The 19,140-nt window shown below is 42.6% G+C and overlaps 1 protein-coding gene across 2 annotated transcripts in view; it reads left to right on the forward strand.

The window, feature by feature from the left end:
- Positions 1–19,140, forward strand: part of PCNX2 (pecanex 2) — a 454,272-nt gene that overhangs the window by 369,267 nt on the left and 65,865 nt on the right. For both annotated transcript variants that reach the window (XM_072141166.1, XM_072141167.1), the window contains 3 exons: positions 119–352; positions 2,938–3,041; positions 18,425–18,569. In XM_072141166.1, coding sequence (XP_071997267.1) covers positions 119–352; positions 2,938–3,041; positions 18,425–18,569 — 483 coding nt within the window. The remainder of the gene's footprint in view (positions 1–118; positions 353–2,937; positions 3,042–18,424; positions 18,570–19,140) is intronic.

The following is a 19,140-nucleotide window of genomic DNA, read 5'->3' on the forward strand; positions in this document are numbered from 1 at the left end:
CGAAAAGGTCTCATTTCATACTATTTTAATCATTTTATCTTTTGTGTCACAATGTCACATGGATTATGTTATATTATTTCACATGAATAAAATTTTCATGTTTAATTTGTTTTCACAGAGCATAATTTACTTTACAGTAAAATCACCAAAACTATTGCACTGGCTTAAAGATGAAGCAATGCAGAAAGCTGTTCAGCCATATACCAGGTGGAATCATGTGGAATATGATCTGGCAATTTTTAACATCAATGTAGATGAAGACTATATTCCATGCTTGCAGGGTATTACAAGAGCCAGCTTCTGTGGTGTTTACCTGGACTGGATTCAATACTGTGCTAAAAGGGAAATTAAGGTATTGAATCCTGTAAAATGAACAAAAAATGTATTTCATCTCTTCAAATATATCAAAGAGAACCAGTCATCAGGGATATCAAAAGGAAAAATAAAATGTGTTTTTATGTGGTGATAACCTAAAGGCGCAAGGTTTCCTCATCAGATAGAAGCTGATTCGACTGGGGGGGTTTAGAGCATTTCAAACGTCAAGAGTCTTATTCTCCTCAGGGAGCAGTAGAGGGGCTAATAAGGGAGACCCCCAGGACTCACCACACACTGCTGGCATGAACAAAGGTATTTTGAAATAAACATAACATAGGCTATTGGAACAGCAGGTAAAAGAGTAGATCGGCACTCACTGGGGCCGATATATTCTTTAGGTAATTTTATTCATCCAAAACAAAGGGACAATACAGGCACTGTACAGTTATTAAAAACGGAATGCCATCGCCATCTGACATGTTTCAGACCAACAGGTCTTTAGTCATAGTCTATCATAGTCTATCATCATGAATATAGTCAGTTACAACCACCACTGCCCTATCCAGGTTCACCTGTCCCAATCTGTAGTTTCGAAACACAACTGTAGCTCTTCCTCAGTCTCCTTAGCCCAGCAGCTAACAAAATGCTCTTTTACTGGCGCTTTTGGTATGACTGGGTGGAATCAAGCTATGATATGACCTGCCTAAGGGTGGTAATTTCACAGAACTATAGGCATCTCGTACTTTCACATAGGCTGGGTCTAAGATCCTGTCTCCTCTATTCAGGCAGTTTACCACCGGATAAAATTTACGAAACAATTAATAGGATACCTAGTTTGCAGCCTTCCCACCTTGTCCTGCAACACCTCACTAGCTGCTTGTAAGCAAGACATGGGGGGGATATAGGTCACCACCAAAAACCACCTGTAACTCCCATTACAGATAGTATGGCCTAATTACCACTGCCAACATCTTAACATCCTTACTGCAGTACTTAACTCTTGTTGTAACCTGATTTTCAGGGCACCATCCATCATTTATATATATTAAAAACCCACGTTCCTTCTTCTTCCCACTAGAGTGCATGTCACAATCTCCCCTGACATATGAAAACCATGGAAAGAAATCATACCACCATTCACATCCTTATGCAGCCATGTTTCAGTAAATTGCAGAATGCAGTTGTTTAAAAGTTAGGTAATCCAATAAATTCTTCTACCTTATTAACCACTGAATGAACGTCAGAATGGGCGGAATAAATGGATGGAACTTCCTATACATTAGACTACGTTTGAATCCAGATCTATGCCCCCTAATAGGTCTAATAATCTCTTGGGGGAATTGCAATTTACACCTCTTAATTTTCCTCTTCAGTTGTAATAATATTGGTCTTGACCACATAATCTGTTTAATAAAACCCCCTGTTCTATGCTCTTTCTCTTCTCCAGACTTATTAAATACTGCATTATACTCGGGAAGATGGTCCAGTCTACCTTGTATTATAATTAGAGTCACTAGGGCTCTCCATGCACAGGTCTCCTGATCATATTTCGAGTCCTTGTTCATACTGGACTGGACATCAGACGCCAAACGCATAGAACTGAGTTCATCCGAAAGACAGGGACAAGTGTCAGCAAACTTACTTCAGCAGTCCTCTGGGTGTCCCAATTAATATTAGACAGTTTGGGGATGTAATTTGGCAGACAGGCTTTTGTGCAGACCTTTTGGGAAAGGCCATAGCCTCTGTCATCGTGGGCACTATTGGGGATATATGGTTAACCTCTTCCCTCCAGTTGTTTGAGCCCATTTAAGCTTCAACATTGCACCTAGGTCACCTGGCACTATAATTGGGATGTGGTATCCCCTCCCTAGTGACCTAATTTTGGCTACCTTGGTGATCAGGCATGTGGTGACCTATCAACCCCCTACCAGCACACACAGCCATACCTCCATCAACTGTACCTCTCCTTTGTCCACAGTTCTGCCCAAGTCTTCTGCCAGCACCTTCCCCTCTTCCTGCATACATCCAAGTCCCAGCAAGCTCACTTGCACAAGAAGCTTCAGCTGTGCAGCACAGCCTGCCTTCACCCAGAAATCCTGGCGGTAGTCTTGACAACTGTTTGTGCCTTCCTCCTCCTTGTTGGCTTCGGGGAGGACCTCTGCTCACCGCCATTCCCCCGGCCCACATCCGACCTCCACCTCCTATCTCCTCCTCCTCCATTGGCAATCTCCACTGCAAGCTCCTCTCACGCCACAAACTCTGCTGGGCTTAGCTGCATTTAGTCCCACAAAATTAAAACATAAAAATATCAATAAATACATCAATGGAGCAGCAGTAACACGCAGCCAATTCACCCGGCATACTAAACACTAGAAGACCAACTTTTCACATCAGCAACAATCATATAATATAAATTCATTTATCACACTTCTGCTTCTATTAACACACATAAATACACATGATTGCACTGCTTTCTAGGGATGTTACCTAAAACTTTCTGTAGCTTTGTAAGGTAACAGCTGGTAGATTCATAACATACTTTGGATAAATCATCATCATTATATGATTCTATATGTTTTGCTAGTTATTCAGTAAAATATGTATATGTATACTATATTTTAGAATGAAGGCACTGATGAAGATTCTGTTTTGGTAACTCTTTGCTTTGGATTGTGCATTTTGGGTAGAAGATTACTTGCAGCATCAACCCATCACATGCCATTCAGGTAACTTTTTAAATACATGTTGTAATTTCAAAAAATTCCAAAAAGTATCCAAAGCACCAGCATTCAGCACATCCTATTGGAGCTATATACAATATGAGGAAAGATATGTTTAAAATACTTTATCTTTAATACAAATCATAAAAAAACATAAAACAAGACCAGTATATGTAGCTATATACAGATGATTAATTACACAATCCACAATAAAAAGGAATATGTGGTATAAGATATTGCTTATGAGATCTTATTCTGTTGTAGGTAACTGTTCACATTCCAACCATCAAAAATTCATAGCATTTTTAAAAGTCACATAGCATAAAATAAACAGCATTCTCCACTTATTGCACTGATAATGTTTTCAAGTAATTTGCACTCTGGTTAATATATTCACACTTGTAGTATAACGTTCCTGTAAGTAGTGTCGCAACACTTTTTTTACTTTTTGAAAAAAAAAGAAAAGGTACAAACACACAGACAGACAAACAGTTCACCATTCACCCCTCAACATACCTCCCTGCTTAAGTGGAAGCTTGCCCTTCCACAAAGTAGTTCTCTTGGACTTGGGTACCAAATCGGGATAAGTGATCGGCATTCTTATGCTGACTCCCTGGTTTGTACTGTACCAAGAACCGGTAAGGCTGTAAGCCCAAGTACCAACGTGTTAGATGAGCATTGTTACCCTTCTTTGTATTCAACCAAAAGGATGATGGTCAGAAATTAACACAAATTCTTTACCCAATAGATAATAACGTAGACTTTCTATGGCCCATTTTATGGCTAAACATTCCTTTTCTATTGTAGAATAGTTTAGTTCTCTGGGGAACAGTTTTCTGCTAATATACAGAATTGGATGTTCTTCTCCATCCTGCATTTGGCAGAGAACAGCCCCGATACTCCTTTCTGAGACATCAACCTGGACTTGAAATGGCAGAGTAAAATTTGGGTTATTTAATACAGGTGCACTACACAATTTCTCTTTTAAAGTATTAAATGCTTTTTCACAATCAGGTGTCCATTCCACAAGGTTCTTTTTTTGTTTTCTTTGTAAGATCACGTAAAGGGGGGCTAAATCAGAAAAATTTGGAATAAATCGGCGGTAATAGCCAGCCTGAACTAAAAATGACCTCACTTCCTTCTTTGTTTTTGGAGTTGGGGCATCCTTTACAGTTGTGACTTTTGAAATTTCTGGTTTAACCGCTTAAGGACGCAGGGTTTTTTCGCTCATTTCTCGCTCTCTACCTTCAAAAATCCATAACTTTTTCATTTTTACGTGTACAGACCTGTGTGAGGGCTTATTTTGTGCGTAAAAAAATTTACTTTCCCGTAATGTTATTTATTTTAACATGCCGTGTACTGCGAAGCTGAAAACAAATTCCAAATGTGTAAAATTGAAAAAAAAATGCACATGCACATGCGTCACGTTCTTGTGGGCTCAGTTTTTACGACTTTGACTGTGCACTCAAAATAATACCTCAGTTTTATTATTTGGTTTGGGGCAATGGCGGTGATACCAAATTTATATAGGTTTTATTGTGTTTTAATACATTTTCAAAAATTAAACGAATGTGTACAAAAAAGAAAAAAAAAATTTGCCATCTTCTGAAGCAAATAACTTTTTCATACTTTGGCACACGGAGCTGTCTGCAGTGTCATTTTTTGCGTAATGAGACGACGTTTGCATTGCTACCATTTTGAGGTCTGTGCGACATTTTGATCATTTTTTATTCCATTTTTTATGTGATGTAAAAAGGTGTAAAAGTCGCATTTCGGACATTTGGGCGCCATTTCCCGTCTCAGAGGTCACCGCCGGCCGTAACCGTTTTTATATTTTGATAGATTGGGCATTTTGGGACGCGGCGATACCTAATGTGTCTGTGATTTTTACTGTTTATTATGTTTTATATCAGTTCTAGGGAAAGGGGGGTGATTTGAATTTTAATATTTTATAAAAATTTTTATTTTTTAAACTTTTTTTTTTTTTTTTTTTTTCACTATTTCTTAGACCATATAGGGTGCATTAACCCTAGATGGTCAGATCGTTCCTACCATATATTGCAATACTTCTGTTTTGCAATATATGACATTTTTGCAGCTCACTCATTACAATGAGCAACTGGCTCATTGTAACGAATCTGCAAAAGCCTTCGTTTGACCCGAGGCTACCATCAGGGCCGGTTCTAGACAAAGTGGGGCCCTAGGCAAAACTAAAAGTGGGGCCCCAAAATAAAACTATTTTATGACCAGTCACAGTCAGTAGGAGGCTCCTTTAGTATGGTAAAACAAACTGTAATATGGGAGAAATTTATAGGAGATAGATGATAGGGAGATTGATGGGCAGCATGGTGGATCGGTGGTGAGCACTACAGCCTTGCAGCGCTGGTCAACATCTGCAAAGAATTTGTATGTTCTCTCTGTGTTTGCGTGGGTTGCCTCTGGGTCCTCCGGTTTTCTCCCATACTCAAAAAAAAAATTACTGGTAGGTTGAATAGATTGTGAGCCCCATTGGGGACAGGGACTGATCTGGCAAGCTCAGTGCAGTGCTGCGTAATCTGTGTACGCTATATAAAGGAATTAATAATTATAATGATAGAAGACAAATATGAAAGATTCTAGAGATTTCTAGATGCAGAACTATAAAGTAGATGATATATACAGGAGATGGATATGAGAGATAAATACAGTAGAAGAGAAATAGAAGATTGATTGAAAAATATATAGAGAAAAAGTGAGATATATAAATGGTCAGATTATAGGATATAGATAACTAGAGAGATACTTAAGGAACTTGTAAACAGCACACAAAAAAAGGGAAGGTAGCATTCCCTGTACCTCTGCGCCGTAGAGTGATTCATTTCCCCACCACCTACAATGTATCCAAGATAAGAGGTTTCTTTCTAAGCTATGGTACATTTTGTTGGATTGATTGTCCAGCTTTAGCCAAGGCTGAGATGACATTTTCCAGATGCAAAAGATGAGACTTCCAATCGGAACTAAAGACAATTACATCATCAAGGTAAGTGGCACAGTATGAGGAGTGTGGTCTGATGTGGTACTGTATCCATTATCCTTTGGAATGTAGCAGGGGCATTATGGAGGCCAAATGGCATACAGGTAAACTGAACACAAGCCCTGTGGGGTGGTAAAAGCTGCAGGAATTACCTTCAAGTGGTATCTGCCAATAGCCCTTAGTCAGATCAAATATAGATATATACTGGGCTTATCCCAAGCTACTTATTAGGTCATCAATATGGGGCATAGGGTAGCTGTCAAATTTTGAGATCTGATTGAGTTTTCTAAAATCAATACAGAATCTCTAATTCTAATGTCCCCATTTTTCTTGGGTAGAACAACAATGGGGGAGCACCAAGGACTGCAGGATGGTTCAATGACCCCTAATTTTAGCATGTTTTGAACTTCCATGTCCATCATAGGCTTAAGTTTTTCAGGCACCCTGTAGGGTTTTTTGACGTATTGGTTTGGCATCACCAGTGTCAATCACATGTTGGACTAACTTGGTGTGACCTGGTGTAGATACAAAGGTGTGTTCATGCTTCAGCAACAAATGGTCTAAGTCTTTGTTCTGGTCATCAGAAAGTTCACTTCTCCTCTGAATATCAGACACATGAGAACTAACGGGGGACAGAATAGAATAAGCCTGATCAAGTAGATTTGGACGACATTCTGAAAGAATTGTACAGGCCACATTTGGTCTTTTTTAAGTAGATTGCCATGGAAGATTTTCTTTTCCTGAACCCTGCCAGGCATAAAAATCTCATAATCTACTGGACCAGTTTGACGCAAGACCTCAAAGGGTCCCTGCCACCTTGCTAGCAATTTGTTATCAGATGTTGGCAGTAACAGTAGAACCTTATCCCCGGGTATTAAGCATTTATCTTTAGCATTTTCGTCATACCATTGTTTCATGTGGGATTGTGCATCTGTAACGTTGACCTTCATAAACTCTGCTAGCTCGGCAAGTTTGTCCCTCATTGAGAGGACATACTCCACTAAGGTTTTTTGGTTTGGGCTAGGGTTTTCCCAGTGTTCTTTGATCACATCCAGTGGTCCCCTTGGTCTTCTACCATAGAGTAACTCAAAGGGAGAAAAACCAGTTGATGCCTGTGGAACCTCTCTATAGGCAAACAAAACATATGGGAGCAACTGATCCCATTGTTTTGGATATTGTTCCACAAACTTGCAAAGCATTCTTTTAAGCGTTTGGTTGAAGCGCTCCACCAAGCCATCTGTTTGTGGATGATAGGGAGCAGTTCTTACTGCCTGGATTCCAAAAATCTGATGGATTTGCTTCATTAAGTTGGACTGAAAATTTGAACCTTGGTCTGTTAGAATTGTGTGAGGAATACCCATCTGACTGAAAAACTTCATCAGTTCCTCTGCAATTCTTTTTGTGGTGATAGTTCTTAAGGGAATAGCCTCTGGATAGCGGGTCATGTAGTCACTTATAACTAAAATATATTGGTTACCTTTTTTACTTTTTTCAAGAGGACCAACTACACTCACCGGCCACTTTATTAGGTACACTATGTTAGTAACGGGTTGGACCCCCTTTTGCCTTCAGAACTGCCTCAATTCTTCATGGCATAGATTCAACAAGGTGCTGGAAGCATTCCTCAGAGATGTTGGTCCATATTGACATGATGGCATCACACAGTTGCCGCAGATTTGTCGGATGCACATCCATGATGCGAATCTCCCGTTCCACCATATCCCAAAGATGCTCTATTGGATTGAGATCTGGTGACTGTGGAGGCCATTTGAGTACAGTGAACTCATTGTCATGTTCAAGAAACCAGTCTGAGATGATTCCAGCTTTATGACATGGCGCATTATCCTGCTGAAAGAAGCCATCAGATGTTGGGTACATAGTGGTCATAAAGGGATGGACATGGTCAGCAACAATACTCAGGTAGGCTGTGGCGTTGCAACAATGCTCAATTGGTGCCAAGGGGCCCAAAGTGTGCCAAGAAAATATTCCCCACACCATGACACCACCACCACCAGCCTGAACCGTTGATACAAGGCAGGATGGATCTATGCTTTCATGTTGTTGACGCCACATTCTGACCCTACCATCCGAATGTCGCAGCAGAAATTGAGACTCATCAGACCAGGCAACGTTTTTCCAATCTTCTTCTGTCCAATTTCGATCAGCTTGTGCAAATTGTAGCCTCAGTTTCCTGTTCTTAGCTGAAAGGAGTGGCACCCGGTGTGGTCTTCTGCTGCTGTAGCCCATCTGCCTCAAAGTTCGACGTACTGTGCGCTCAGAGATGCTCTTCTGCCTACCTTGGTTGTAACGGGTGGCGATTTGAGTCACTGTTGCCTTTCTATCAGCTCGAACCAGTCTGCCCATTCTCCTCTGACCTCTGGCATCAACAAGGCATTTCCGCCCACAGAACTGCCGCTCACTGGATGTTTTTTCTTTTTCGGACCATTCTCTGTAAACCCTAGAGATGGTTGTGCTGAAAATCCCAGGAGATCAGCAGTTTCTGAAATACTCAGACCAGCCCTTCTGGCACCAACAACCATGCCACGTTCAAAGGCACTCAAATCACCTTTCTTCCGCATACTGATGCTCGGTTTGAACTGCAGGAGATTGTCTTGACCATGGCTACATGCCTAAATGTACTTAGTTGCCTCCATGTGATTGGCTGATTAGAAATTAAGTGTTAACGAGCAGTTGGACAGGTGTACCTAATAAAGTGGTCGGTGAGTGTATATCCAGAGCTATTCTTTCAAAGGGAGTATCAACCACAGGTACAGGAATCAGCTTACATTTTTTGTTACCTGCGGAAAAATGCTGACATTCTGGACAAGAGTCACAAAAATTGGCAACATCTGCATGTACTTTAGGCCAAAAGAATCGAGTTAGTATCCCTGACAGTGTTTTATTCCTACCCAGGTGTCCAGATAGTGGTATACTGTGAGCTACTTTCATAATTGACTCTCTGTATTCAGAGGGAACCACGAGTTGCCATACTTTTTCTTTTGTCTTTGGATGCTCACAAACCCTATACAAGAGGTCATTTTTTTAAAGTGTACATAGGAAACTGTTTGGGTTCCCCTTCATTTTTAACCTGAGAAAACGCTGAAGCAAGGGTGCCATCTTGTTTTTGTTTAACGGATATATTTTCCCCTTTTAGGCATCCTTTTTCTAAGAGAGAATGCGCAGACCGCCATTTCGCACGAGAAATACGCATTTCTCTCCTAGAAAGGTGAACTTTGCCACTACCATGGAAAACATCATCGTGCAATGGAAATATGCCACCCACAGATTCTGCATCAGACACATTTTTAACTTGAGACCTTGTGGCCACAGCAGAAGTTAAACTGTCACTTTTAATCATGCTACAAAAACCAGGTAGGTCTTGGCCCAAAACCACAGGATATGGTAATTTTGGGACAATTCCCATTTCTAAAGACACTTCTACATCAGCTATTTGTATAGGTATCACAGTTTTAGGGTGCATCTTTTTATCACCATGCACACAAGTTAGGAACAAATGACCTGTAGTATTAGCAGATTTCACCAAGTCTGATCTTATCAGAGACTGCTGGCTCCCAGTATCAATCAAGGCATAAGAAAAAAGTTTTGTAGCTCACCAACTTATCCCATTCGCATGTGCAGGAGATCCACACTGACGTAGTGTACAATCCAGAACCTCGAAGAAAGAAATGGAGCTCCGCACCAGTGCCAGGGTAAAAATTGTTTCTCTCCGTCCCAACTTTATTTTGTAAATATATTTAAAATATACATGGCATGTCCCCTAGACCATATAGAGGAATATAACCTCTATATCAGGGGTCAGGAACCTTTTTGGCTGAGAGAGCCATGAACGCCACATATTTTAAAGTGTTATTCCGTAAGAGCCGTACAATATGCACATGTCCCCCAGTAGATAGGTAGTCCCATTGTCACGGGTACCCCTGGGATCTACGTCTTGGATCGCAGGCACACCCGTGCCCCTCTCCGTGACGGTGCCCCTTACCAGGCTCACTTACCTCTTCACGTTCATTATCCAGCCCTGGCTGCCCAGCGCGCAAGCGCTGGCATTCGCAGATTTAAAGGGCCAGCACGCCACTGATTGGCTCTGCCAACTTCCCGGATTCCTATAAAGACCGGCGGCTCCCAGAATTGCCCGCCGGATCTTAGTGCTTCTGCCTATGAGGAAGCTTTCCACAGTGTTTCCTTCCCAAGTGTTGACCTCCCGTTGTGACCCCGAACCTGTTCCTGATTCTGTTCCTTCACTGCCAGCCCTGACCTCTTGCTCCGTCCCCGACCTCACATCATTGCCGCCTGCCTTGACTGTCTGCCTGTTCCTGACCACGAGACTGCCTAGTGATCCTGTACCTCGATCTTGGCTGCCACTGTGGAATGACCTGGTGGTACCACACTGCAGCGAGACCATCCTACTTTGCGGTGGGCTCTGGTGAGGACCGGTGCCACTTAGATTCTGATCCCAGGCGTCTCCTTACATCATCGTCCGTGGTGGTCCAGGGGGCTCACTACTCTAAATCCTGACACCCACCTCATGCCTCCCAGTAGATGGGTAGCCCCAGCACAAAACCCGAGTAGATAGGTAGCCACAGCACACACTCCCAGTAGATAGGTAGCCATAGCACATGCCCCCCAGTAGATAGGTAGCCATAGCACATGCCCCCCAGTAGATAGGTAGCCATAGCACATGCCCCCCAGTAGATAGGTAGCCATAGCACATGCCCCCCAGTAGATAGGTAGCCATAGCACATGCCCCCCAGTAGATAGGTAGCCACAGCACATGCCCCCCAGTAGATAGGTAGCCATAGCACATGCCCCCCAGTAGATAGGTAGCCACAGCACACACTGCCAGTAGATAGGTAGCCACAGCACACACTGCCAGTAGATAGGTAGCCACAGCACACACTGCCAGTAGATAGGTAGCCACAGCACACACTGCCAGTAGATAGGTAGCCACAGCACACACTCCCAGTAGATAGGTAGCCACAGCACACACTCCCAGTAGATAGGTAGCCACAGCACACACTGCCAGTAGATAGGTAGCCACAGCACACACTGCCAGTAGATAGGTAGCCACAGCACACACTCCCAGTAGATAGGTAGCCACAGCACACACTCCCAGTAGATAGGTAGCCATAGCACATGCCCCCCAGTAGATAGGTAGCCATAGCACATGCCCCCCAGTAGATAGGTAGCCACAGCACATGCCCCCCAGTAGATAGGTAGTCACAGCAAAAATGAATGAAAAAATGAATATTCACTTACCAGCGCTCCCTGCAGCCAGCTCCTCATCACTCCCATGCTCTTCTCTTTGACCCAGGTTTAGACAATGGCGGCGATGGCGCCTGGGTCATACAAAGGACGTAGGCAGCGGTAACATCACTGCTTGTGTCCAGTGATTAGTCTAAGACACACAGCAGCCATCACTATTTATTAAAGATCTGTCTGAGAGCCAGATGCAGCCAACAAAAGAGCCATATCTGGCTCCCGAGCCATAGGTTCCCTACCCCTGCTCTATATGGTCTAGGGGACATGCCATGTATATTTTAAATATATTTACAAAATAAAGTCCGGACGGACAAGAAACAATTTTTACCCTGGCACTGGTGCGGAGCTCCATTTCTTTCTTCGAGATCAATCAAGGCAGTCACAATCTGGGAGTTAACAGTAGCAGGTTGTAAATAGTCTCTCAAATGTCCCATTGATCTTCAGGCAACTTGTTTGCTTGAGCAACTCTTTGACCAACCATACAAGGAGTTCCTCAATGTTTTTTGGAGCAGTTGCACTCACTGGTGGATCAGTACCAGCTGCAGCGCCCTCCTCTGGAATCACAGGTTTGCATACCTCTGGCTGGGTGGTCTCCATCTCCAACACAGGAGTTGCTTTTGCCTTTTGGCGAGATCCCTCTGCCAGTTTAGTAAACTGTACTTAGTCCAGTACAAACAGGCATCCCACCGCTGCCACCATATGTTGAGATGTGGGGTCTTCTGGCCGTTAAAAAAAAGAAGTCTTTACTCAGGCTTCAGGTCCAAAGAAAAGGCTTGCATTTATTTGCACAAAAATAAAATGTACAGAACAAAGATCCAGATAATTCAGGGGTCAGGTTGCAGCTACCTTGGAACAAGCAGCTCCCCTGTGATCAGATCAGACACTGTGACCTAGAGACAATCCATGTACACACAGGTGTAATTAAATACCACAATACAGTATAATACACAATATAAAAATAAAGGTGAGTTTACAATATACACAAAGTAACCAAAGTAAGAAATACAAACAGAAACCGCATGGCTTCAGCTCTGCATCACCTGGCAGTAATCAGGTACAGGCTATATAACCCCAGCTCACCCTCTGCTCAGGTTTTGCACACAGGTAAGATCAGGTAATGCTGAGTGGTAACTGCTGAACTGGTTTGTCTGTTGAAACAATAGTGGACAGAGACAAAGGTTTGCGGGCCAGCAGGAGGAGAAAAAGAAGAAAAGGTACAAACACATAGACAGACAAACAGTTCACCATTCACCACTCAACAGGGCCCCCCTGAGCATATGAATTTCCCATTATATACCAAGATGAGCAAAGTTCCTGTACTTTGTATATAGATAAACCCAACATATGCGCCCTCTGTACATACATAGCTCTAGCACATGCCCCCTCGGTACATAGATAGCCACAGCACATGCCTCCTTGGTACATAGCTGCAAAGCTAAAAAAAAAAAATTATATTCGCCTTCCTGCGCTCCAGTGGTCCTCATCGACAGCATCGATGTATGGCCAGCATCCTGCTTTTTATGACCCATCGCTTAAGCATTGCCAGTGGCGCAAGGGTTGCACGAAGGACACAGGCAGTGGTAACATCACTGCCTGCGTCCAGTGATCAGTGCTATGTGTGCTTTAAAGGTGCACACAGCACTGATTTTGATTGAGGGCCGGATGGCACCCCAGGAAGAGAAGTGCTGGTGTGGGGGGGGGGGGGATTACTTCATTGATTGCAAATTAGGGGGGCCCTGAACACAGTACCACTAAACTCCCCAAATCCCCCCAAATTTTTACAAAGTCTACTGCATCAGGTTTTTTAATGGCAATTTGCATATACTCCAGAATGTTATAAAGAGTGATCAGCTTAACAGCAATTAATTGCAAAGTCAATATTTGCCTAGAAAATGAACTTTTTCCCCCAAAACACATTTCAACTTCATTGCTGGCCTGGCTTAAAAGGAGCAGCTAACATCGTTTCAGTGATTGCTCCATTAACACAGGTGTGGGTGTTGATGAGGACAGGGCTGGAGATCAATCTGTCATGATTAAAGGGGTATTCCAGGAATCAGCATAATTCATATACAAATGAGTCAGTAAAATATAAGATAATATGTAATTACCGTATTTTCCGGACTATAAGGCGCACTTAAAAGCCTTGGATTTCCTTGGAAATCCAAAGTGCGCCTTATAGTCCGGTGCGCCCTATATGAGGGCAGCGGACCATACTTACAAAGGTCCCCGCTACCGGAGACAGCAGATCTCCAGCGGGAACTGCAGTCCACGCGGCACAAACAACTTCTGCCGCGTCGGTCTGCAGTTCCCGCTGGAGATCTGCTGTCTCCGGTAGCGGGGACCTTTGTAAGTATGGTCCGCTGCCCTCCTCCACCTTCCCCTCACCTTCCCCACTCACCTTCTCCGCGTCGCCGCGTCGCCGCGGGTCTCGTCTTCGGGTCGCGTCGCGTCTCTTCTCGTCGGGTCTCCGCTCCGCCCCCGGACCTCCGCCACGCCCCCGGACCCTGCGCCTTATAGTGCGATGCGCCTTATATATGGAATTATTCCATATATAAGGCGCATCCGCCTAATGGCCCGGAAAATACGGTAGTTGTTATTTAAAATTTTGCTCCCGTTAGCAGAAAAATGCTGGTGACATAGACTGTAATGAAGAATTAAAATGCTACCGGCCCTTTAATCAGTCCGTTGATTTCCTCCGTGCAGTCTGTTGCAGAGCATACACAGGACAGAAGATGGCCGCTGGTCACATGTCCACATCACATGTCCTGCACCTGGCTGGGCAGGGTCATGTGACCACCACTATCTTTGGCTGTAGTCGGTTGGTTGCAGTGCATCCAGTATGGCCAGCGTTTTGGTGATGGCAGTTACACATCATTACTATGGTAACAGTGCAAGAAAACCTGTTACATCATCACTGGGAGCCGAGCATAAGAGGCAGGAGGAGTTACTGAGAACTAAAGGATCTTTGGACTTGTAGTTCCCAGTGGCAGCCATCTTGGTGAAGACTTTAGAGAGGCCATAAAATTTTGTGAATCATAAAATCAAACTATTTAAAATCCATTTTGTGACTAATGACATTGAATTTTGTTGTATTCATTTATTTATAGCATTATGAGTTTTGGTATCAGACGTTCATATTCCTGGAATACCCCTTTAAGTAAGAATCACACCACTGGACACTTTAAAAGGATGCTGGTGCTTGGCATCATTGTTTCTCTTCTGTTAACCATGGTTATCTCTAAAGAAACATGTCTAGTCATCATTGCACTTCACAAAACTGGCCTAACAGGGAAGAGTATCACACCTAGAAAGATTGCACCTAAGTCAACAATCTATAGCATCATCAATGAATCCTAGGAGAGAGGATCCATTGTTGCCAAAAAGGCTCCAGGGCGCCCAAGAAGGACCAGCAAGCGCCAGGACCGTCTCTTAAAAGTGTTTCAGCTTCGGGATCGGGCTACCAGCACTGCAGAGCTTGCTCAGGAATGGCAGCAGGCAGGTGTAAGTGCATCTGCACGCACTGTGAGGCGGAGACTCTTGGATCAAGGCCTGGTGTCAAGGAGGGCAGCAAAGAAGCCACTTCTCTCCAGAAAAACCATCAGGGACAGACTGATATTCTGCAAAAGGTACAGGAAGTGGACTGCTGAGGACTGGGGTAAAGTAATTCTCTTGGATGAATCCCCTTTCCGATTGTTTGGAACATCTGGAAAACAGCTTGTTCGGAGAAGACAAGGTGAGCGATACCACCCGTCTTGTCTCATGCCAACTGTAAAGCATCCTGTAACCATTCATATGTGGGGTTGCTTCTCAGCTAAGGAAATCGGCTCTCTCACAGTGTTACCTAAAAACACACCCATGAATAAAGAATGGTACCAAAATGTCCTCCAAGAGCAACTTCTTCTAACCATCCAAGAGCAGTTTGGTGATCAAAAATGCCTTTTCCAGCATGATGGAGCACCTTGCCATAAAGCAAAGGTGATAACTAAATGGCTCAGGGAACAAAACATAGAGATTTTGGGTCCATGGCCTGGAAACTCCCCAGATCTTAATCCCATTGAGAAAAAACAACAAATTGTGTCAAAATGCAAGCATTGATTGTGCAAGAATGGACTGAATTGCAGAGGTCCTGAAGAAGGGTCAACACTGCAAATATTGACTTGTTGCATTAACTCATTCTAACTGTCAAGAGGGCAACAGATCATGTGAAAATATAATATTTGTGTCATTCTCAAAATTTTTGACCATGACTGTACTCTTATTTTAGCAAATAGCTAAAAATCACCATTATGGGATGTAATCAGTTGAATCTGGATAGGATTTTACAAGTAGGACTAATAGATAAATCAGGCTGGATCTGATATATCTGATATAGCATGAGATAGGTATTGTTGTAATTGTTGTCTAGGGCTCTTTCTACTTGTGCTAAAATTAGCTATATTTAGCCAGGTAACTTCGGAGTTAAGCTTTAAAGAGGACCTATCACCCCCAAAAAATACTCCCACCAAATATGTTCCCCCTAATCCTGACCCCAGCCCCTTAAAATGTATTAAATTTTTATTACAATTTTTGTGTGCCAACATAGCTTTATATACCAAATAAGAGGTCAGATCGTCGTACAGGTCCCCTGGCAGTCGGTTGTATTCATGAGTGGACCGGCCGACACCCCCCCTCCATGCCCTGTCAGTCAGGGACATGTAAGAATCGTCGAAAGAAGTGCATGTATGGCGCAATCACTGCCAACTCTATGCGATGTGGCGCGCTCACAGCGGCCGCAGAGGGGCTTATTCACAATGCCAGCCGAACATTCAACCGACGCTCTGAATAAGCGCACCGCATCGCATAGAGCCGGCCACAATTGCGCAATACATGCGCTGATGTGTGTCGGCCGGCCCCCTCATGAATACGGCCAACTGCCAGGGGACCTGTACGACGATCCGACCTCTTATTTGGTAGGAGGTCGGATCAATTAAAACTATGTTTGCACACACAAATTGTAATAAAAATTGATTAAATATAAAGGGGCTGGGGACAGGATTAGGGGGAACATATTTGGTGGGGGTATTTTTCGGGGGTGACAGGTCCTCTTTAAGCTTCAAGCTTCAATCTTGCTTCACCTTTACACACTATCTTCCATAAACAGTGAGGCAGATTTATCAAGCAGTCTGAAAGTCAGAATATTTCCAATTGCCCATGGCAACCAATCACAGCTCCCCTTTAAAATATTCATGAGCACTGGTGAAATGAAAGCTGAGCTGTGATTGGTTGCCATGGGCAACTGGAAATATTCTGACTTTCAGACTGCTTGATAAATCTGCCCCAGTGTCTCCTCCAGGTATGGAGAGCCGGGCCTTTCACTGGTGGATTCATATTTTACTATTTTCACAAACTTACGATCTGGGGATCGTTTTTAAGCCAAATTTAAGGTCTTGCATAAACAAACATTCACAATTGGAACTTTTTCACCTTAACCAAATAAATTTTTGTCTTCCTAACACCCATATCCTACCTAATACTATGTTTTTTAAGTGGATTATCCATTTGGTAGAGGCATGATTTTCTGTATATATTCTCTGTTTAATGCACTACCTTCTCATGTAAAGGTGGGTGCAATGGAGTGTTCCGATCTTGGATATTCTTTGTCAGTAGAAAGATGGAGCCATTGTTCTAATACTCTTATCCGAGGTAGTAATTTAGTCTTTCAAGAAATGAAAAGCATTGCACTCACTACTAAAGCACAAATTTCCTCTTTTTTATCCTCAATCATATGCGCAGACCACTGTGGGTTTAAATATTCCTTCTGAACTAGTCAAGAACATCCAAACAATAACACCGGGCCACTGCCTTCACCAGATAAATTATTTAGCATAAATCTAGTAACTAGCAGATAGTATGTGATACAAATATGGCTTTTAGAAAAATGTGAGTCAGTCAAGTCCAAGACACCACAATAAGAAAAAAACTTCCGGATCCAGCTAGATGCAGAATAAGATCGCCTTTATTGTATTTTCAGGGCATCCATCAGATAAAATACAGGTGGCATGGTAAAATCGTTTGACGTAAAAATTGTTTGACGATTTTACCATGCCATCTGTATTTTATCTGATGGATGCCCTGAAAATACAATAAAGGCGATCTTATTCTGCATCTAGCTGGATCTGGAAGTTTTTTTCTTATTGTGGACTTTATTGCCCTGCAGCGGGGTGGATCCGTGCAAGCCGATAAAGTTATCGCAAGATCCAGGTGAGCTGGAGGATTCTTCCTATATATAAGTCCAAGACACCCCCTGCACCTCTCCCCATCTGAGGGGATAATCCAATTGACATTTCAGAGTAAAAGGTCATGGGCCCTATCAACTCCTCTGAAGTTTATTTCTACTATTTAATGCCAGAGAAGCGCAGTACTTCAGGATTACCTGCATGTTCTGTCCTTGCATGATCAATCAGATGCAGTGATCCCCTGGCTTGTGTGAATTGAGCTATAGTGAAGTGGATAAATAAACCTCTGATTGTTTTCCCAATTGAGAACCTGAATATTGCACCAATTGTTAAATGTTATGTGTCTCGAAAGGAATGAATAGGTATATGAGATTCTGACAGTGGACCTGAGTCACACTGAGAACTACTAGATGTCCCTCTGTGTGTTGAAGTCCCTGCGGCCGAATCCAGTCCAGATGTCAATGAGTTGATAATGCCCAGCTGACTGTAACGAGAGTGCCAGTTTACAGGCAGTCCCCGGGTTACGTACAAGATAGGGTCCGGAGGTTTGTTCTTAAGTTGAATTTGTATGTAAGTCGAAACTGTATATTTTATAATTGTAGATCCAGACAAAAAAAAATTTGGCCCCAGTGACAATTAGAGTTTAAACATTTTTTTGCTGTAATGGGACCAAAGATTATCAATAAAGCTTCATTACAGACACCTTACAGCTGATCATTGCAGTCTGGGACTATAGTAAAGCATCCAGAGAGCTTCACCAGAGGTCAGATGGGTCTGTCTGTAACTATGGGTTGTCTGTAAGTCGGGTGTCCTTAAGTAGGGGACCGCCTGTATATCTCTTCTCTTGTTTTATAAATAAATTACTATTTTGCATATTCTTTTAGTTTGGATGCATTTCTTCATGGACTACATACCCTGTTTAAAGGGCATTATCAAATATCCAAAGAAGAAGAATGGGTGTTTGCTGACATGGACTTATTATACACTGTTGTTTCTCCGGCAATTCGAATGGCCTTGAAACTGCATCAGGTAAGTGTGTACAGTACTTCAAGTTTGCTGCACAAGCTTCTAAAGCTTAAAGACTGGACAAGCAAAAATCTACAATTATGCACATTTAAACATTTTTTTTTTTTAACAACCAGGGACTTTTTTGTTCATGCATTTTCATTTTTTAATCCCCACTTTCAAAAATCCATAACTTTTTTTATTTCTCCATGTATGGAGCTGTATGAGAGCCTGTTTTCTTTGTAACAAATTGCACATGAGAAAAATTCCAAATGTAGTGAAGTTGGTGAAAAAATGCATTTGCAGTGCATTCTTGTGGGCTTGGATTTTACGGCTTTTACTTAGGGCTCCAAATGAAACGTTTACTTAATTCTTTGGGTTGGTGCGATCACGGGGATAACAAATTTATATATGTTTTATAATGTTTTCATACATTTACAAAAATTTAAATCTGTTTTTGCGACTTCCGATGATGTTTTCACTGCTACCATTTTCATCACTACCTTTTCATCACTTTTTATTGATTTTATATATTTTTCAAATTGGCAAAAAGTGGCATTTTCGACTCTGGCCGCTATATTCCATTATGGGGTTA

This window comes from Engystomops pustulosus, chromosome 3 (assembly GCF_040894005.1).
Source record: "Engystomops pustulosus chromosome 3, aEngPut4.maternal, whole genome shotgun sequence".
Taxonomy (NCBI): domain Eukaryota; kingdom Metazoa; phylum Chordata; class Amphibia; order Anura; family Leptodactylidae; genus Engystomops; species Engystomops pustulosus.